Source organism: Diuraphis noxia, unplaced genomic scaffold (assembly GCF_037042655.1).
Source record: "Diuraphis noxia isolate RWA-SAM2 unplaced genomic scaffold, SU_Dnox_SAM2 contig0001, whole genome shotgun sequence".
Taxonomy (NCBI): domain Eukaryota; kingdom Metazoa; phylum Arthropoda; class Insecta; order Hemiptera; family Aphididae; genus Diuraphis; species Diuraphis noxia.
The window spans coordinates 49764224-49785783 of record NW_028301711.1 but is presented as its reverse complement, the minus strand read 5'-3'; the positions used below and the strand labels follow the sequence as shown (position 1 = coordinate 49785783).

At 24.6% G+C, this 21560-nt stretch overlaps 4 protein-coding genes across 4 annotated transcripts; 2 read left to right on the top strand and 2 right to left on the bottom strand.

Moving 5' to 3' along the window:
* The first annotated feature begins 13 nt into the window (after positions 1-13).
* Positions 14-6708, top strand: LOC107162177 (meiosis specific with OB domains hold'em). Its single transcript, XM_089216730.1, has 8 exons — positions 14-122; positions 1228-1389; positions 2531-2659; positions 2732-2801; positions 3364-3556; positions 4030-4183; positions 5303-5485; positions 6530-6708. The coding sequence occupies exons 2-8, from the start codon at positions 1272-1274 to the stop codon at positions 6706-6708; spliced, it is 1026 nt and encodes a 341-aa protein (XP_089072856.1). The 5' UTR covers positions 14-122; positions 1228-1271.
* LOC149060862 (uncharacterized) lies at positions 6651-7451 on the top strand. Its single transcript, XM_089216729.1, has 2 exons — positions 6651-6937; positions 7143-7451. Exons 1-2 carry the CDS (start codon positions 6755-6757, stop codon positions 7329-7331), a joined length of 372 nt encoding a protein of 123 aa, XP_089072855.1. The 5' UTR covers positions 6651-6754; the 3' UTR covers positions 7332-7451.
* Positions 7452-8079: 628 nt separating this feature from the next.
* On the bottom strand, positions 8080-14573 carry LOC107162185 (putative dimethyladenosine transferase). Its single transcript, XM_089216728.1, has 7 exons — positions 14393-14573; positions 12865-13051; positions 12516-12683; positions 12193-12328; positions 11898-12119; positions 8366-8472; positions 8080-8216 (listed from the first exon to the last, which is right to left on the bottom strand). Exons 1-7 carry the CDS (start codon positions 14439-14441, stop codon positions 8174-8176), a joined length of 912 nt encoding a protein of 303 aa, XP_089072854.1. The 5' UTR covers positions 14442-14573; the 3' UTR covers positions 8080-8173.
* Positions 14574-17141: 2568 nt separating this feature from the next.
* On the bottom strand, positions 17142-19719 carry LOC107162180 (uncharacterized). Its single transcript, XM_015508965.2, has one exon. It carries the CDS (start codon positions 19502-19504, stop codon positions 17717-17719), a length of 1788 nt encoding a protein of 595 aa, XP_015364451.2. The 5' UTR covers positions 19505-19719; the 3' UTR covers positions 17142-17716.
* Between the last annotated feature and the right edge of the window lie 1841 nt (positions 19720-21560).

The following is a 21560-nucleotide window of genomic DNA, read 5'->3' as shown; positions in this document are numbered from 1 at the left end:
CCTAGAACATGTCGTGAAATAAGATTTATACATCGATCTATATAGGTACTATATTATGATTTAATAGTATGAGTATGATGTGCAATGTGAAACAGTGAACTGTGAAGGGTCCTAAAGCAACGGTAGGTCATTTTATGATTTTATGTTGTATACCAATACCATTGATTAAACTTAGTATTTTAATTTTATTTATACTTAAATCTTAAATTATAACTACCTATTATACATCCTAATCAATTTTATTTATTATGTATATACCTATTATTATTTATTGCCTATAATGCCAATAAATAAGTTTATAACGATTGCCGTTGACGCTGGTCATATATCTAAAATCTAAATATTATTTGGGTATGTAGTAGCGAGTAGCCAGTAGGTGTATAAACATAAACAATTCATATTTGGCATATAAACAGTCAAAACAAAATGTATTGTAGCTATTCGGCTAATTTGGGTCGAAAAGAACAAATTTTAAATTTTAATTTAAAAATTAAATAATTAAAATATCGCTTAAAATAGTTATACTAACCTATTAGAAAGACGAAATATCCCTCTTAGAAGTTTATTAAAATCCTAATCTCTCAATTTTATTTACCTTTATATTTTGTATTCACTAACCTATTTATATTATTTAACAAAATGTGTGAAATTGAGTTAATAACTATTAAATTGATTTATTGGCTAAATATTGAAAGAATATTATATAAACATTTTAAGAAATATAGAAATTTAGTGGTTTCATTATTAAAACACTAAAATTTTAATATTTTCAAAAATAATAAGTTTCAACAACTATATTTTAATTATTTGCACTTTAAAAAAATATGTATCAATAGGTATAAAAAAAAACATTGAATTTACCTAAACTGTATGGGATGATTGGTGTTTCACAAGTATGCTCACTGCCTTTTTCCTACAATGACGTCTTTAAGTATATTTAAAAATCAAAATTATTCAACTTCATTATTAAAGGGGTGAGCATGTCTGGCGAATCACTCTATAATTAAGTTAGTTTTGATTGCAGCCAATATGAGTAATTCAACTTATTTTATTTTATTAGGTTGCTGCATTTCAATAAGTAGTACTAAGTTACCACATCTAACTACACATAGTACACATTAAAATAATTTTCTTAAATATTCCATTCTTATACTATAATCCAAATTTGTATTTAATTATTTTTTATTTAAAAAATATATTATATATTTATATTATTATACTGTTTAGGTGTATATAGATACTTAAAGAATTACTAAATATTATTTTAAAAAATGAATACCGGTGTAATGAAACTCAAGCTTAATTCAATTTTCCCTGGAACAACAAATATTTTAGTAGTTGGCATTATTATTGCTAAACAAACTCCTAAAGTAATAGTATCAAAACAAGGTAAAATAATATTATTATAAATTAAATGATTGTCTATTAACATTAAACAATAATTAAAAATATCACATTATTATGTTAAGTTTAAATCAATTATTTATTTATGTTATACTTATATTTATTTATATAATTATTTATTTCCAAATTCCAAATCATATGTAAGTATATACAAGTACCTACCTAAAACCTAATCAATATGCATAATAGAACAATATTTTTTTTTTGATTCAAAATAATTAAATGCTAGGGTTTAAATTTATGATTAAAATTATTTACAATAATTCAGTATAAAAATTGATTATAAATACCTATGAACTATTAATTATTAATAAGGTTCAAGACTTAAGCATTTGCATATCCATCATAGATTTAGTAAACCATAGCAAAGTGATATATAAATATGTTCTAAGGTATGGAGAATTCAAATTTTATTTTGCATGTTTTGTATATTTTGAAGGTTTTTGCATATTTTAAACATTTTTGTATATTTTTAATTTTTTTTTTTTTTGGTATACTGAGGCATATTCAATGGTTTTTAACAATTTATGGATTATTATAATTTTTCAAAATATATTAGTTAAAATTTTGAACATCTGAGTGTTTATGTTTATGCTCTTTAATTATATATTTTTAGTTATATATGACTTAATATTACTTTATTATTCTATTTGTTTTTTATATTTTTTATATTGGTTTATTAATATTTTAATATATTGTAATTATTAAGCTATAGTGAATAATAAAAGCTAAAAAATAAATTTTGATTGATTAATTACAATATTTTTTTTTAAGCTTAATAATACTATTTGTAAAAATATAGCACATTATACTCAACAAAAACAAAAACAATGTAGTAATCCTAGTTGTTTAATTGAAAGACGTCAGGTATTTGTACTACATTTAATGTTGTTTTCAAGAAAATAATCTAATTTATTTTGTGATCAATAACTTTTTTTATTTGTATTTAACAAATCTCATTTGTCAAGTTTTTGATTTGATTTTGAATGTATTTTTTTTAAGTTTATTGGGTCTTATATAAGCAAATGTTTTAGTGCTCTTAGTGCTATAAGTCCCAACTCCTGATTATTACATAATAAATAAATAAATATGAATATGTACCTATCTAATTATATATTTTCAACAGATAATAAAGAAAAATCTGTCTTTTCGTTTACTATAAGAGACTCTCCAGAAGATGTAGTTAATATAAGTGTTTGGGGTTCTAATGATTATACTAGACGTTTATATAATGACTTTAAAATCGGAGATGTTGGTAAGTACAAAATAATATGCAATAAATAATTACAGTTAGTTTTTCAAATTATTTATTCATGTTTTCCAACAGTTGACTTGGTTAATTCAAATGTAACTTATAATATGGACATCAAAGATAAATATATGCCAAAAAGTTCTAGGTAAATATAGTATAAAAATAAACTTATGCTGAGTTGCATGAAGAATCACTAAACATTTAACGAATCAACAGTAAGCTAATGGTCTATTGAACTTGATTGGACCATCAAATTAATACATTTTCCATGCAACTCAGCATTAATGACTTAAATAATACTAATGTTGGCTTACTACAGGGCCATAGTTACAAGGAGGGTTTAGGGTTTTCAACCCCCCCTCCCCTTTAACAAAGTAGAAAATTTAAAAATGTCTAGTATATTCTAAAATTTAAAATGTTAATTTAAATTTTTTTTTTTTAACTGAATAAATACTTAATATAATATTATTATAAATTTATAGTATAGTGCCTGTAGTGCATTGTGATAATTGATAAGAGTTTAAATAATAAAACCAATAGAGACAAATTAATTCCATTAATTGAATACATTTTAGTATGTGGTTTCAAGGAAATTCCTTAAGAGGCAGTATGAAAGAGGTATGGACCCTCCTAATAGAAAATAGCTACGGCCCTGGCTTACTAATGTGTATACCAACTCATCTAATTCTATTTTATTCGATATCTAGCTCATTCTATTTAACATTAAATGAAAGCTCATCTCAAATGTTGCTACATGATGTTCATGATTCTATGAAATATAAGTATCTTCTCAGAATTCCCACTTGTCCACAAAACATGTTTATTAATATTTATGATATCCATTCTAGTGGAAAAGAGATGAGTGGGAAATTGTGTTGTTTGTTGGTCGTAGTTAGATGTGTAAGTCATTTTAAGCCTGTTAAAAATGCAAAATTAAGGGGATTGGAAGCGGTGATTTTCTGTCTTTGTCTAACACACATGAAACATACAATACGCCTGATAAAAATTAAAGTACTGCTAGTTGCTCAATTTAAAATATGTAAAGATTTTTGAATTGGTATACAAGTTTACTTTGTATCGGTCAAAGCGTATTTTTAATATATTTAATAAAAAAATTCACAAATATATAAAATTTAAAATATTTATTCTTATCAAAATATTGCTACAATTGAAAAAGTACTTCGGCCGATGCAAAGTAAACTTGTATATCAATTAACACATCGTTACATATTTTAAATCAAACAACTAGAAGTACCTTAATTTTTGTCAAGCGTATGTCCCACAGTGACATATGTCCCACGTATGTTAGACAAAGATAGAGAATCACCGCTTCCAATCCCCTTAATACTTAACAGCTAATTTTTTTTTTTAAGATTAAGTCTACTAAATTAATAAAAACCAAAACTGGCAAGGAAGCATTCTTAAAAGAAATTGTTGTCATGGACAAAACATATCCAACACTTATAATAAGAATTTGGGATAAAGAACTATCTGAAAGAGCTACACAATGGATACCAAAAAAAACAAGTAATCAAGTATAAAATTATATAGTTAAATTATGAGGTAAATAAGGAAACAATTTCTTTCAATTGATATAAGTTTTAAAGGATTTTTTTTAATAGCATTGAAATGTCAAAAACAATAAAATACAATCAAATACATTAAATATTTTTTTTTTATTTTATTATATATACATATATATTTTAATTTGATCTATTGTAAACTAGTGTTGAGCATTATTTTGACTAATCCGGATTACGCATTACAATTATTTAATACAAATTTTGTATCAATCCGTTTCATCCAGAATTTCGGATTCAATCCATTAATATATATCATAGATATCATATGCATTTTTAAACCAAGCCATTGATTTGGATTTCAGATTCAATACGGCTTCATTGCTTTGACATAATTAGCTATTTTTTCATTTTCTTAGTAAAAAACATAATTTATGAGTAGTTACAGAATTATAGTTATATATTTAGATGAATAAAAATATAATAATTGTTTTCAAGATGCTTATTAATCCGGATTTATATAGAAATCCAGATTGGATATTTTAACCCAAATTAAATTGATTGTAACTTTAGTTTCAATCCAGTTCGGTAATCCAAAAATATAAATTGATCTGAATTTGGTGCTCAAACTATCTATTAGGTTTTGAGTATATAGACATACAGAAGCATATAATTTCAATGAAACATTATTTGATAATATTGAATTATAAAATTATTAGCTGACCATAATTGTGTAATTTTTTTGTACCCAGCTTCAATACTTAACATTATTTTTTTAAATTATATGTAATTCTCTATAAACTAATTGTAAAATTAGATTTATATGCTAGGGCAATTAATTTTGTTACATCTTAATTATGTTTATCATAAGATTGTTAATTGTATTACTTTGTTTATATTATTCCAAAATCTGTTAAGCATTTATTCTTAAAAATGAATGAATAGTTTAATACCACATACAACAGTTAGTTGATAAGATTGATTTTAATAAATTAATTTTGAACTCAATGTCATATTACCATTGCCTGTCACAACTCACAAGTCCCATAAATTAAATAAGCATACCATTATTAAGTTAAGATTAAAAAGAAAAATATAATTAATTGGTTATACTCTTGTATTTTAGTCTTGGCTTTCTCAAATTTGTATTTGGAATGGAATATTTTTAAAAGAAGCATGACAGCTGTTGTCTCCAATAAAACAATTGTAACCGAGGATCCATTTACAAATGAAGCTAATGATTTAAAAAATTATGCAAATACATACTTGACTGGGCTGTCTACTAAACTAATCATTAACATTCCCAATCGTAATTTATATTTATTAACTGTTAAGAATTAGTTATTAACTATTAAGTGCTATAAGAGCTTTGAATGACAATATATTATGTGGCTTTACACAGTACATTGTAATTCTTATATATATACAAGGTGTCCCGTGAGAATTTACCCATTGCAATATCTCCCGAAATAATGGTGATATCGAAATTCTGGTTTTGTAATAAGACTCACAAGGATAAGAACTACAATTATTTCATATTTTAAATTATTTTAATGTTTTGGTAAAAAAGTTAAAAAATATATTTTTATATTTAATTATTTCCAAAAAGTTAAAGATAGCCATTTTGTAGAGTTTATTTTTCTGAAAATATTGACGTTTCAAAATTTTATTTTCATTTATTTTCTGATTTTTAATATTTTTTTTAGTTTCAAGAAAAATTGCGAATTATTTAATACCATAATGTTATCAAACATGTGACCCACAGCGCCGCGCGCATTACCATACGGCCGGCCGAATACTTTCCGTGTTCCTAATAGTTATAAATTTATAATCATATTTTATTTCTTCAAAACTAGAAAAAGTATTAAAAATCAGGAAATTAATGAAAATAAAATTTTGAAACATCAATACATATTTTCACAATAATAAACTCTATAAAATGGCTATCATTAATTTTTTTTGGAAATAATTAAATAAAAAAATTTATTTTTGAATTTTTTTACAAAAACATTAAAATGAATTAATTGTAGTTCTTTTCTTATCCCTATGAATCTTATTATAAAACCAAAATTTTAATATCTCCATTATTTTGTGAGATATTGCAATGGGTAAATCCTCGCAGGACACTGTATATTATGTCCCTACATAAAATACAAGCATATATTTATTATTTTTTTTTTATTATTATACATATATAAATATATTGAAAATTATATAATTCTATAAAAGTTACCTCTACACTGTTTAGAAATTTTCATTTGTTTATATAACACAAAAAATATAAAATTTTCATATTTAGCTTAGAGTACTTGGTCTGCCCACCTAATATTTTAAATAATTGATATATTTTCAGTGTCAACTATAACAGACATTATGACTTGTAAACGAGTTTTAATCAAATCTAATGAAATTAATGGACAATTTACAGCTATCTTATATGCAATTGTGAGTAAATTTAATATTGATGGATTATCTCCGTTGGTTCTAAATAAGTGGCAAGTATTTAATTACTCTAAATTTAAATTGTTATAAACAAACTTTAAACATTTAAAACATTTTGTGCAGTAATCTATGTGGTATGAATGTGAACAGTACATACTTATTGTGTGTTAATCCAGAATGTAATTCTAATTTTGAAAAGGAAATTGGATCATATGAATTAGAAACTATATTAAATATTCGATTATCAATAACAGATTCAACAGGCACTCTAGAAAACTGTATATTGCATCATGAAATTGCAACCAAAATGTTAAACGGGGTAAGTAATATTGGTAAGAAAAAATAAATTTGATATTGATGCTCATAAAATACAAAAGAATAATGAAATGCTGTATTCAGTAATACATCACTAACTTTAAACATGTCTTGATATCTCATAAGATATCAATCAAATAGTTAAAAAATTATAACAAATAAAACTTAATTATTGTTAGTGATTTATGATTATGAAATATTTTTATTAGGTGAATTATTTTCAAAATATGAGCTTGAATCAAAGGACAGAATTAAAATGGAAATATTTATTCACTAACTGTATGATTAAATTAGTAGTTACAGAAGCCCATCATGATGAAAAGTTAACAATTTTAGTTGTAGATATAGAAAATGAAGGGCCAATATCAAAATTTATATCGTGTATACCAATATATTAAACGTAATACACAATATAAAAAAGTCTCAAAATGTATTCTTGTATTTAAAAAGTATAACTTCATAATTTGCAATTAAATATTTTAAATGTAAAAAATTAATTTACAAAGCAATATGTAAATGTAAACACTAAAATGATTTAAATAAAATGTAATCTACATTTAAATGTATAAGAAGTTCATTGTTTCACGAAAGTGTATCTAAATATAATATACCATTTTTTTTTAAATTTCATAAAATATACATTTTATTATACTTAATAAATAATTAGAAAAAAAAATGTTTTTAACTATAGACATCTTCATAATTATTTAAAGCTTATTTATAATTTTTTACCAAAATATATAGCTGTACAGACTGTACAGTATACAACCACCAGACAAATTGGCATGAGAGTGGTGTCATAAAGATGTCCTTAAGTACAATAAATGCGTCACTGTTTTATATTAATATATATATATAATAAAAATTTAAATAACTTTAAGTTAACAATACTGAATACATGCCTATAGTTTATTTTAACACAAGTTATTGGATTATTTAATATAATTAATGAAGAAAGAAACAAAACTGGGAACAATTACTGATAAACAACATATCAAGTTGTATAGTCCAAACAATAAAATAATTATAATTTTATATTGACAAAACAAAAGGGGAGTTTATAATATTAAAAATAAATTTAATTTGTATTATTTATTTATTTCCAAATCCTACTAAAATTTTAAACAAATTAACTTTGAAAAATAATTAATTGTACACTTGAACAATGTTTTATTTTATTTTTCAAATTCAAGTTAAAACAGTTTTAAATTAAAAGTTACTTTTTCTGATTTTTTCATGTTTATTGAAAATGAATTCCTTCTTTATTAAAAGCGAGTAGTAGTCTAAAAAAAAAAAATCAAGCATACATTATTTACAACATACATTTTCAATATTCAATCAATAAATAGCTTTAAAATATGAAATTATTTTATTAAAAAAAAAAATGATTTCTCATTCATGATATTTAAAATGAATTTTAAGTTTAACTTACTCAATAAATTCATCAATGTCCATTTTTCTTGCTCTTTTGTCACAAAAATCATTTTTATTCAAAACATCATCCAGTTTTTGTTTAATGTCAAAGTCATCGCCTATTTCCTAATTTTAAAATAAATAATTTATTTATTTATAAAAAAAAACCAGCAATAGAATGCAATTTATTTTAACCAAATTGTGATTAATGGACAAAGCAAGAACAAAATTTACAAAAGCTAAATTATTAGTAGTTGGCAAACTTATTGATTTTATAATATACAGATAACCATTCCATGGGTGACTAAAATTATGCTGTCAGCTGCTAGATTTGCCAACAGGTTTATGATTAACAGCATAATATCAGTATTCAAAAACTCCTCTGCAAAGGTTTATCTGTATATTATAAAATCAATGGTAAAAGTAAAAATTTGCAGGTAGTCAAAAATATTATCTGTCACATTATTCAATTAGTAGAGACATTAAAAAATGGTTCATAATACCATGGGTTTTATGTACTTCCCCCCACCTCGCACCTATATGCACAATAAGAGCATTTCCATAAGTGTTTTCAATATTTGAATGTAGGAAAAAAAGCCACGGGAAAAATAATCCAGGGAAAAAAAGCCATGGGAAAAATAAGCCACGGAAAAAAAATCCAAATAACAATAATTAAATATATATATATATATATATATATATATATCAAATAAAATTAAAGAATTAAATAAGGTATTATTTAAAAAATGTTTACACATTATTGGTCATATTGTATACATATTTATGTATATAATTATTAATACACAAGTTATACGTTATTATTTATTATTCATAGTAATAAATATATTTTAGATTCTAAGCAGCAATGAATGTATTGATTTTATTAAACAAAAAGTTTAAATTAAAAATATATATTTATTTATTTATTTCAAGATAGCATGTAGTTCATACTGAAAATTGTACATTTAAAAAGAATCATTTTGTACAAAGTATATACATTAATACATTATACTAATACATATCTAAGGTGTAAGACATAAATCAATTGATTTCAAGATAATATCCACAAAATATAATATTATTTTTATTCAATGTATATTATAATATTTTTAACAATTTTATTTTTATATATGAATATGGACAATACAGTATGATCAACAGTGTTAAAAGTTTTAAATTAATTAACATATGACCTGTGTATTAATAATTTTATATACATATATATAATATATATGTATACAATATGACCAATGTTTAAACATTTTAAATAATACTTTAAGTTTTATTTTTTTTGTATATTTAATTATAATTATTTTTTATACATTTGACCAATAAATGTGTAAACAATTTTTAAATAATACCTAATTTTATACTTTAAGTTTAATTGATATATACATTTAATTATTGTAATTTGGCTTTTTTTCTGACTACCGTTTTATTTATATACCAACACAAGATTTGATATTTTCCCGCGATTTGATACCAACACTCAGTTAAAATAATAAATATTAATGATAGAAAAAGTTTATTTAATTCATAAATTATAATTTTTTTAGTTAGTTCATAATACAGAGTGATTCTTTTAAGTGGGTACACTAATTATCTCGAAAAGTATTTACTTTTTTCAAAATATTTTTTTACATGGTTTCAAGTAGTTAAAAGACCAACGTTCTTATTAAAAATTTATATTTTTAAATATTTTTTATCCTTATCATTTTTTAAGTTTTCACTTTTTTGAATTACAATATAGTTTTAATTTCATATTTCATTACAGAATATTTTTCTAAGTATTTTGATTCATAAAAATCGAATTTAGGACGAGTAGTTTATGAGTTATATGTATTTAAAGTTAACTATAAAATACTTAAAAGAATCACCCTGTATGTCACAAATACACACTTACATATCTGATGTATAATGTATGAAATTTTGAGTTTATTACCATGAGTAACACAGGAAAACTGTTTTACACAGAACATCTTTAATCCCTCTATATTTATGGTGGAATAACTAAAATTCAACGCACATAGAGAAATATATTATCTATGTTATAGAGTCTTTATTTTTAGGATAACATGAATACAATTAAAGTTATCAATTTGAGAACATATTTTGTTTTTGTTTTTTTTTTATTTAATTATTAAAAATTATTGGTCTATCAAAATAATAAAGACACTACAGTACAGATAAAGTTCTTCCCAATGCATTATAGAATTTTAGTAATATTCTACTATAAATACAGATAGAGTAAAGATGTCTTGCGCAAAACAATTTTTGGTATGTTGTATGTTTGTAAGACAGAGAAAACATGCGAGTTGGCGTCCTCCTAAAGGAAGAAAAAACTCATGTTTACTATAAAATAAAATCTACTTCATTATTATCTTAGATATATGTTGTGGATCTGGCACTTTAACTATAATTATTTAATGAGATACGAAAATTTTAAAATGTACTTGTGAAGTCATAGTACCTAAGTATGTCTATACTTTATTCAAGTTAAGAAATACTGCCGGCAGCCTTGGTGTTCGCAGGGGCACGGCAATACTATGTGACGAAATATTATATATATATAATCAGTGGCGGCTTGAACTTTTTTCCCTCAAATCATGTTTAATATTTTTACACCACCCACCCTAAAATATAGTTATTAGTTATTACTTATTATTGTAGGTACATTATCTGCTGAGTACACATTACAACTATATATTATTTAATATTTAAATTACCAACCGGCAAAAATGGTCCAGTCTACCTTTTCCAACCATAAGACCCACCCACCCACTCATTATAATTTGTGTGAATCGCATGATTCAAATATACTCCCTTCGAGCCGCCACTGTATATAATTGTCTGAAAGTGGTATGGGGTGGGTGTTGTCTGACTGACATAAACAGGTCACTATGTTTTTTTAACTTAAATAGAGTATAAATTAATATAACAATTTCAATTGCAAAGTTAGTTTTATATTAATTTATATGGCATGATCTGATGAGTATCTATGTTAATGACACTGGTGTGATTATAATTTTGATTAATTTACTATTTACTAATTTTTGTTTAACACTATTAAAATAAATTTTGTTTAAACTGTTGAAGTATAAAATCAGCAACATTTTTCATTATATAGCTGAATTATCATTTTTTAACTTAATTTATTTAATTGAACGTTTTTCATTATATTGACAACAATGCTTAGAATAAAATTTAAAAAAAAAAAGAAACTAATGTTATGTCATGTCATTTATTATCTATCATTTTAATAGTTGTTGGTACCAAATTACGGGAAAATATCTTAGCTTTTGTAATATAAAAATAGATTTCATTTGAGGTAATATAAGTTAATATATAAATAAATGAGTGGAGATAACCTTAAAAATTGTGTGTATTATAATTGATGGGTAGCCAGCAGTAGAACCCAAGACATTTTATATCATTTTTAAACATACTAAAGATTAATTTTAATTTTAATTATTTAAAAAAATATTTTTTTTTTGAAAATTCCTCATTGAATAGTCCTTAAAGTAAAAATATAATTTATGTTTTTAACTAACTTGATTTTTTAAGGAACAATAAACTCTATAATTTTTCTCTAATGTTACAGCAACAGCATTTTGTTTAAAAATTGCACCTAATGTTTTATTTTTCCTAGAAAACGCAATTCTTGTTAAGCCATCCCATTCTTTGAAGTTGATAGGAGGTGGTGGATTACGAGGTTCTATGCGCACCACATTGGACTCTACTTTAGGAGGAGGTCTAAAATTATTTTTTCCAACCTAAAAAATTTTGAAAAATTTACATTTTAGTAATAAATAAAAATGTAAGAACTAAAAGAAATTAATAGCTTACTTTCATTATAAGATCAACTCTAGCCAATAGCTGTGTATTGATTGACAGACGACAGTAAAGTTTATCACCAGGCTTGGCTACTAGACGATATGCAAATTCTCTTTGGAACATAAGTACAGCACATCGGAAAAAAGGCCTGTATAAAAATTTGAAGCTATAAAATGTTTTCCTTAAAAGTACTTGGGTACCAAAAATAATACTATGAAGTTATATTCTTCTCTTTACATAAGGTAAAAAACTTGAATAATAATTGTTTAAATACTATTTAACTAAATTAACTTTTTTTGTAACAACTTAATAAAATAAAATTACATAATTTTTACCTGTGTAAAAGTAGCTTGAAAACCAAAGGAGATGATATTTGATATGGAATATTAGCTACACAAACATTGAAAAATGGTAGTTCAGATTTAAGGACATCTCCAACTCTTATTTGCAATTTATTTTGATAAGGAGTGTTCATAACGCGCTTTTTCAACTCAGCCACTAATCTAAAAATATAATGAATTATAATCAATATCCAAATTCCATTAAAAATATATTGATTTATTTTGATACAACTTTGGTTCAATATTCATTGAAAAGGAATTATACTATAAAAAAAAATATTATTACATAATAAATTTAACTGTTTAATATCTGAATCAAAGATATTATTTCAAGTAAATTTACCTAATATCAATTTCACAAGCGACGACTGTTTTTACACGTTCCAATAACTTAACAGTTAAGTTTCCTGTTCCAGGCCCAATTTCAAGTACAGTATCTGTAGGTAATAAAGCTGACTTTTCTACCATTCCTTGAATAATGAGTGGATTTTTCAATATATGTTGTCCGAAATCTTTTTTGAACATTATACCTAAAAATTAAAACAATATTAATGTTGGGTATTTTATTAATACATATAATATCCAACATTCTTTCATTATCTGCCCCTATCAAAAAAAAAAAAAAAAAATGAACTACATGCCTATTAAAATTTATCAAAATGTGTTTGATCAAGTGACCTAACCAAGATGATTTTATTTTCAATTTTGTAACCCACATATTATGTTGAAAATTAAGAAAAAGATTTTTACATTATTATATACTATTTTGAATGTATTGATGTATAATTTTAGATGTTTTGTTGTTCTGAGCATTTTTTTACTCTTATAACCAGTACTTAAACAAAATCCAAAATTAAAAACATACCTCTGAACAGTTTTAGAATTATTTTATCTATAAGAATTATAATTTCTCGGAGTCTAGCATGATTGAGTACTATTTCACTTTATTACATAATACTTATCGGCAAGGCTCGGAACTTTAGGCATTTGCATATTTGTCTAGAAAGTGCATATTGAAATTCTGATTCGATTCATTGTACGTATAATTTAAATACAAAATTTTTTTTGCATAATTTTGCATATTTCATTATTTATTGTACGAATATGCATATTTTAGGTTTAAGAACATTTTTATGTATATTTCATAGATTTAACGAAAACAATTTTTTTTTTTTAGAAATTTATAGTTCAACAAAAAAATATTAGATATATGACAACCGAAATTCTAAATTTAATATAATTTGACAAAATAAATTAATTCATCAACGGCTATTACTGTATTTTTCCCAAGCACTCAACAATAATATTATCTCTATACTACTGAGAACTCGTAGGTAATAGTGACTGCCGACCGGCCTGTATTTATTTTTATCAACATTTACTACTGGATTAATATTTTGTACCATGATATGAAATATATATTGTAAATCGTAGGTAATTTGTGAACAATTATGTTTATAATTTTGCATGTAAAATGTATTTTGTTCAATAAATTGCATATTTTTGCATATTTGCCATTTTTTTACTGCATATTATACCGCATATTTTGATTATTTTAACGCATATGTATGCACATATTTCAGTAAGTTTTAGCGCATAAAGTTCCGAGCCTTGCTTATCGGTTATCTTATATGGCGAAAAAATTTAAAACAATGAAAATCAATAAAACCAAAACCATTACCTAATCATTCACTTAAGTTTTCTGTGGGTAAATTGCATCAAGATTAACAGTAATATTATTAATAGAAGTTAAAGTTATGAATAAATCAAAAAACGTTACTAATATAGATTTAAAAGAATTACGAAAAATCATTTTTTAAGCAAAAAAGTAGCAGAAATGAAAAAAATATTTATCCCTATATTTTTATTACCTTGTTTGCCATAGTCACTGGGACCTTTTTCCTTTTTCACTTTGGGCATATTGAGCAGACAATATTATTTTATTTAATAATATACCTTAATTCTTAAGTATTTAAAAACACGATTGTCGTAAAAAAATAAGACATCAGCACTTGGCACTTCGCACAATGCACATGTGCTGTTGTAGTGTTATTCATCACTTATTGATAAGAGTTTTTATCAAATTGCCGCCTTATCACTATTGTTACCAGTCGTGAATATAGATAATAAAGATCTTTATTATCTATGGTCGTGAAGGTACTAGATAAGCAAACAAGCCTGGTATTTTGAATTTATGATTACAGATTAATATGAGATAGAGATATCCGTCTTTTGACATTTCATAAAAAAATTTATAAGTGATGAACTGATGACACTTTCTTTAATTTTTCGATCGGTATTCGGTATGTCCTACATAATATTTTTATTTTTTATAAGCAAAATTATATAAATTAGTACTAGTGAGTGGATACACTCATATATTTACGTCGTGTTTACTTGATTAATTGTGGACTTTCCCATATTGGGCATTAGGCAGTATTGAGTATTCAGTGTTAAATTGTAACGCAAATAACAAATTACCATAACAAAATTGCTTTTGCAGTAACGCTGTATAAATTTCATTTTATTTTATTTAAGTTTTACGCAATTGAAATGAATTTTTTTTTATGTAATCTCTATGGAATAATGTATAATTTTCTATTAATATATAACTAAAATAAGTTATGAATTTCTTGCTCTATGATGTAGAGTGTACGACAAAAAATAAGGGCTAAGATGTTTATGAAAAATTAAAAATCGAAAAAATGTATCTACAATCCTTAAAAATTTAGGTAATAATTGACAATATTATCAAAGATGCCAGGGATTAAAACTTATAAATTTTGTTCATATATAACAATGTAAATATAATCAATGTTATACTTATACAATATATATATAATTAATAGAATACATATCACTTAGTAGTCGTTATGGACTGATTTTGTAATTAATTAAAAAAAAAGTAAATTTATTTATTACGCCCTACTTTTTAAATATAAAAATGATCGCTTGTAATGAAAATTTTATTTCAATAAAAATATATTATGTGACAACTAACATAATTTTAATATTTTTCTAATGTAATTCACCCAACACTGGCATTATTTGAAATTTAAACACAATTCTGAATATTATTAAAAAAATTTAATGAAGAACAACATTGTTTTTAAGAATTTGATATTTTTGTTTTATTGAATTATATTTGTAATCATCCAGTTATGTATAGTCATAAATTATATCAGTTAGCAAGGTATTGGCTGAGTGAGTTATAGGATTTTTTATGTTTGATTATAGCTACATTATTTTATTTTATTTTAATGTTTGTTCAAACTTCTCATAAGAAATCTAAAATAAAATTACAGTTAAATGCTAATGACCAGCCTATTGTGATTTTTATGGTAGCTTGGAGGACTGATCTATTAACATAATAATTTGACAAACATTTGGCATTCATAACTTTTAATTTATTAATATAAATATTTATAATTTATTATAATTTAATTATTATTAAATAATTGCTGAAAATAATAAAAGTCATTACCAAATGTTAAGCTGAAATCAATCATTAAGTTTTAGATTTAAAATTGAATAATAATTTATGAATATTGTTGGAAACTGTTCATAATAATTATTTTGTAACAATTGCAACGTTTTAAGAGATTAAAAGAATATTAAAATTTTTTTACTAAATTTACCATAGTTGTATTTTTAGGTATAATGTATTCACTTTGTAAATTTGTAAGGCCATTACAATAGAATTTAAAAACATGAATATTATTTGAGTGTTTAAGTATTCTGATTATTTTTATGTTTCAGTAAATTTTAAATATTTAATTGTTTTTATTTTCACATCATAATAATATTTATGAAAAAATATACATACTATTCGATTGTAATAGGTAAATACCATGAAATGTAAACTTGCTAGAGATATGTATGATTAAAAAATTAGAGAAATTATTAATGACTAATCACTGATGTGTAAACTATTGTTAAAAAGCTATAACTAATTTTTAGATATGTAGAGAACTAGAGACTATTTATGATTTTCATTACATAGTATAGATCTTCATTAAATATTAACACTTTAATTGGCTATATACGTATTTTTTACTACATAAAGAGCAATTATCAAATACATTGACTAACTCCTCGGTCCTCCTATTCATATAAATTTTTAAAAATGTATATGTATCAATATTAAATCAAACAAAATATATTTACCATTTAAAATACTTTTAAACAATTTTAATTTTACAACAAAAATGTTTATGTAACTTCATCATTTTATACTTATCATAATATTTTAAATACAGGTGTTTTACAATTAATGATTCATTCCGTACTGTCTATCAATATTTTTAAGCTACTATAATACTAACTTTGAACAAAATATTTTTATTAAATACTTCAATTTTTTTCCTATGGAACCTAATAAATCTGCTAAAGACTTACTTTTCAATCACAGTTTACAAATTTCAACTGTAAAAAAAAACTATGCAACCAATAGGTATTTAATAATGTACTTTACATAGTATGCTACAATAGTCTTCAAATATGTTTTTAAATTAGATATTTCTTCTTGCTATAAATACATTTAAATAGAAAAGGAAACTTAAATAAAAAAAAACCAAGTATTTTGTACACATTCTGTTAATTTTATTAACACTTAAAAATTCAGTTGCGGCAAAGTTGTAAAATTCTTAAAAAAATAGTGGATAAATAAATAAATAACTCAAAACAAATATTTTCAAAATAAGTTGCATAATATTATGAACACGTTAATACCAAAAAATAAAAAAATAAAATAATATTTATGTATAATCAGATCAAAAAGCGATTCATTAACTATATATTAAAACATAAACCATTTTAAAAATGTAAATAAAATCCAACATTCAATAAATTAAGTTAAAACTTTAAATTAAAAAGTAGTGCTGTTAACAATCAAGCAATATTTTATATAGATACATAATAATAACATTTTCTCTCAATAAATAAGTATTTTACTCTCAATAAATAAGCATTTTTTTCTCAATAAATAAGTATTTTTCTCTCAATAAACAAGGATTTTTTTTTATCAATCAACAATAATTTTTTTCTACCAATAATAAATAAGTTGTTCCACACTTTTTTTGTATTTTGTATTTTATAATTTTTTTGTATTTTTCTCATTATTATTTTTTCTATATATATATTAAACAATTGTAAAAGTTCTCAAATAACTTAAGCTAAATACAAAATAAAAATTATCAAAAATCAAATAGTATACCTTCAGGTTCTTCAATAGACCCAGTACATAGACTTCTTGACAAAAAGCTATTTAAACGAGTAATAGGTCCTCTATTACCTTCAGGTGTAACCAATATGATTTTTTTTAAATAGTGTGTATTAATATGTTGTAACAATTTTATGAACTGATTTCCATATCCTTGATGCATTACAAAACCAACAATTTTTAGAAATTCAACCAATAAAGTAGCTGTGATGTCTGCAACTGGGTTTTGATTTAATGTTCCGGCTACAAAAATCCATGCATGACTTAGACCAATTACAGGTTGGTCGCATTTTGATGAGGTAACTATAAGAGATGCATAAAGTCGTATAATGCCTGTCATACGTTGTAGATACTTAGCATCAGATTCAACATTTCCTAAGGAATCAAACTTGTAACCAAATGATTTATGGTCTAGCTGCTCACAAATTAAATGTTTTGCTATAGGATGATAAAATGGAACTAGCAAAGGACATTTTTGTTTCATTACTGCAAACAAAATTTTACCAAATTGCTGATGGACATTCCAAAGCTTAGTTATAATTGTCGCAATTTCATAAGCAGCTTGAGTCTTCACACATATTACTTCTTCTGCATAGTTTACTATTTTTGTAGCTAAAGTTTCCATACAAAATGCCAATGCTTCCTTATTCTCACCAACCATAACTTGTGTGTTTGCGACACAGACAAGTTTTCCACTCAACAATGCATTTAACTTATTGTATTTATCAGTTAAATGAGTGACATTAGTAGTTGATATAGTATTAACTAGTGTATTAATTACTTTAATTACATTTTGTCGAAATACTTTTGTAGTTGGATCATTTACAAATGGTAATTCTCTTACACTGGTTAAATTGTTAATCAATACTTTATTATTTTTCACTAAAGCAACATATTGTCGTCTGACATTTTTTACCATATTATGATCAACAGGCTTATTAACAGAAAATAAATGTAACAAATTCTTTTTTTTCTCCATTTCCATTTCTGCTTGAATTGGCATAACTACATTATTTTTATATAATGTTAGGTCCTTTAATAAGCTTTTAGCGGCAATTAATGGAGTTTCTTCAACAACTTTAATATTCTTTAAGACATCTAATCTTAACTCCATTGAACGATATTCCTCGATTTGTTTGCCTACTTTTAATACTAACCGTTGATCGTTGAAATAACTGTTCAAAATATTTCCAATTAAAACTGCTTTTGTCAAGACAGCTTTAAAGCAAATCTCTCTACTACGTTGTTGGTAATCAATGTTTGCCTGTTCATCTGCAATGTGTGCGCGTTTTTTAATTTGGTCAAAAATCATTTTGTAATTTTCTTTTTTAACCAAAATGTCATCATGTTGAAATTTCGATTTGAATGAAATGTCAAATTTTCTATCACGTGTCATTTCATCTTTTTTCTTTTGCCACAACTCCATTTTTTCTCTCATTGTTTGTTGAATAGTCATCTTACGCATAAAATCCAAACGCATGCATGAAACGGTTCGCATATCATTCAACCATGTATTTTCAGTTTTTTCCCTTCTAACAAAAGCTGAAGGCGAATAATGGCTGACTGATTCTATGACGTTTTCCCTTAAATAATGGCTATTGACTGCAGTAAACTTTTCCCTTATTGATTTCAAACGACTTCTGAACAGCGATATTGTACTAGTTTTATTATTGTAATTAAAATTATGGCAGACATTTTTCTGAATATGGACAGCGTTATTGTCCATGTTAAAATTAAAGAATGGTGATGCATTTGGAGCCATTTTTTCATAAGTGGCGAATGTGTACGGATAAAAAAAAAAATAATAACTCAATAGTGGTGTATAGTACTCACGTGGTTTAGAGACGTAATATCCCAGACGTACAATTTAGAACATAAAATATTATTAAAACGCGCACCGTGCACACTCCAGGCGTGTTTGGTATTAACTGAAAAACATTAAACTTAAGTACCTATACATTACACAGCACACGTCACACGGTAACGAGTTATGTACATTATCTGTATCGTACCCCCATATTTTACTCATTTATAAGACCGGCCGTATCTATCTATTCTGTAGGCCTTTATATAATATCAATTTTAATTGAACAACGATAAACATATTATTACGATAGTGAAATACCAATTTCCCAATGTAACATATAAATGTAACTTTATTAATATCGATCGACAATCGCAACTTAAATTATAGTGCAGACACTAGACGTGTAGTAGGTATACCTACTTATGTATACAAGTCTTCAGAGTGAGCGTTATTCGTTGATAACTAAAATGAAAAAAAACATGACAAACAAGATTATTTGTCATGAAAAAAAAATAATTTTTGAAAGTTCTTCTTTACTACCTATGTAGGTATATTTACGCTTTGCGGTTTTGGTAACAGCCATTAGCCATTGTCTCACGAATTATAGTATTATACAAATTAATAATAATTGTAAACATTGTAAGTACCTATCTATAGAATCGATGATTCATTATTTCGCATTTTTTTTTTAAGGTATTTAGGTACCTATGTACGTATAAATTACCCGAGTCCAGATGCAAACTGTCATTATATTTCTTGAACAGAAACATACTCATGTTTCATAATTTTCAAGCGACATATCAGGTAGTCAGTAATGACATAATACAATACCTATATGTTTAAAGTTGTAAAGACTAAGGTCTAAGTGCCAAGGACGTCCTGGCGATTTGCGAGGCACTGGTCAGAGTAAAATTTGTGGTCCTAAAATAAAGGGGCAAGGGAGCTAACAAACTTAAAATATATAGTAGTTACCTTGTACCAATAACAATATGAATAAGTAAATAAATTAATAACACAATTCGCCATGTACTTAAGCCAAATACAGGTAATAACATTGATAAAACAAGTCGATAAATATAATAAAAAACAATATAAAAATGTATTATAAATTAACATTCCTACTTTTTAAATCAGCAAAGGTGTCAATAATATATCGTTATATTTTATAGTTGGTCAGCAATTTGTTTTCTATTGATACCTACTAACTAAGATATTACTCAGTATTAGGCCCATATACAGGGGGGGATTCAGGGGTTCAACCCCCCCCCCCCCCACCCCCGAAATGTTTAAAGTAGTTATATATTTAAAATATGTTATCGCAATCTTGTCGGAAGACGGACTTAAAATATTTAAAACCCTCCTCGAAAATTGATCCTAGATACGTGCCTGCTCAGTATAGCTAAGTTGATGACTTTTTTGGAACAGAATGTTTTGAACATAGTTTTTATTTTTATTTATATACATTTTAGCTTCTATAATTGAGTTTCGATAATTTAGAAACTATATTTTTATTTTAGTTGCTAGCAGTGGTTAAAGTGGGAAAAATTTTGAGGGGGGGACTAACGTTACCAAAAACTAAGGAGCGTTCCCGAGTTCTTCATCCAAAATCTATATCTAACCAAACTTTTTTAAGAAACCTACTAGGTATGAACCTATATAATTTGATTTTTTTATACACCATGGTTCATAAAAATGTTATGTTAATATAGTATGTAATATCAAATTTTCTCCTATGAAAAATAATTTTAAATAGGTATATAATGCCTGCTAAGTTAAAAATGAATTGAAAATCATTGCCCGAAATTAAAAAAAAAATACATTTACATTTTAGTTTTAAACATTTCATTAAAAAAACAATTTATAATAAATAATATCACTATTCATATTCTTTCAGTTTAATATTTTATTTAAACCATAATTATTATATCACATGGAATCGCACACTATTATGGATAACACACTACACTATTTAATCTATTCTGTGACACTACTACACAATAATTTATTATTT

Bases quoted from the DNA above. Each gene is read 5' to 3' on its own strand.
- LOC107162177 (XM_089216730.1), top strand. From the start codon at position 1,272: ATGAATACCGGTGTAATGAAACTCAAGCTTAATTCAATTTTCCCTGGA. The intron at 1,390-2,530 runs GTAAAATAATAT...TATTTTCAACAG, and splicing joins AGTAATAGTATCAAAACAAG to ATAATAAAGAAAAATCTGTC. The intron at 4,184-5,302 runs GTAATCAAGTAT...CTTGTATTTTAG, and splicing joins ATGGATACCAAAAAAAACAA to TCTTGGCTTTCTCAAATTTG.
- LOC149060862 (XM_089216729.1), top strand. From the start codon at position 6,755: ATGAATGTGAACAGTACATACTTATTGTGTGTTAATCCAGAATGTAAT. The intron at 6,938-7,142 runs GTAAGTAATATT...TATTTTTATTAG, and splicing joins CAACCAAAATGTTAAACGGG to GTGAATTATTTTCAAAATAT.
- LOC107162185 (XM_089216728.1), bottom strand. From the start codon at position 14,441: ATGCCCAAAGTGAAAAAGGAAAAAGGTCCCAGTGACTATGGCAAACAA. The intron at 12,120-12,192 runs GTAAGCTATTAA...AAAATTTTTTAG, and splicing joins GAGTTGATCTTATAATGAAA to GTTGGAAAAAATAATTTTAG. The intron at 8,217-8,365 runs GTAAGTTAAACT...TTTTTTTTTTAG, and splicing joins GACATTGATGAATTTATTGA to ACTACTACTCGCTTTTAATA.
- LOC107162180 (XM_015508965.2), bottom strand. From the start codon at position 19,504: ATGGCTCCAAATGCATCACCATTCTTTAATTTTAACATGGACAATAAC.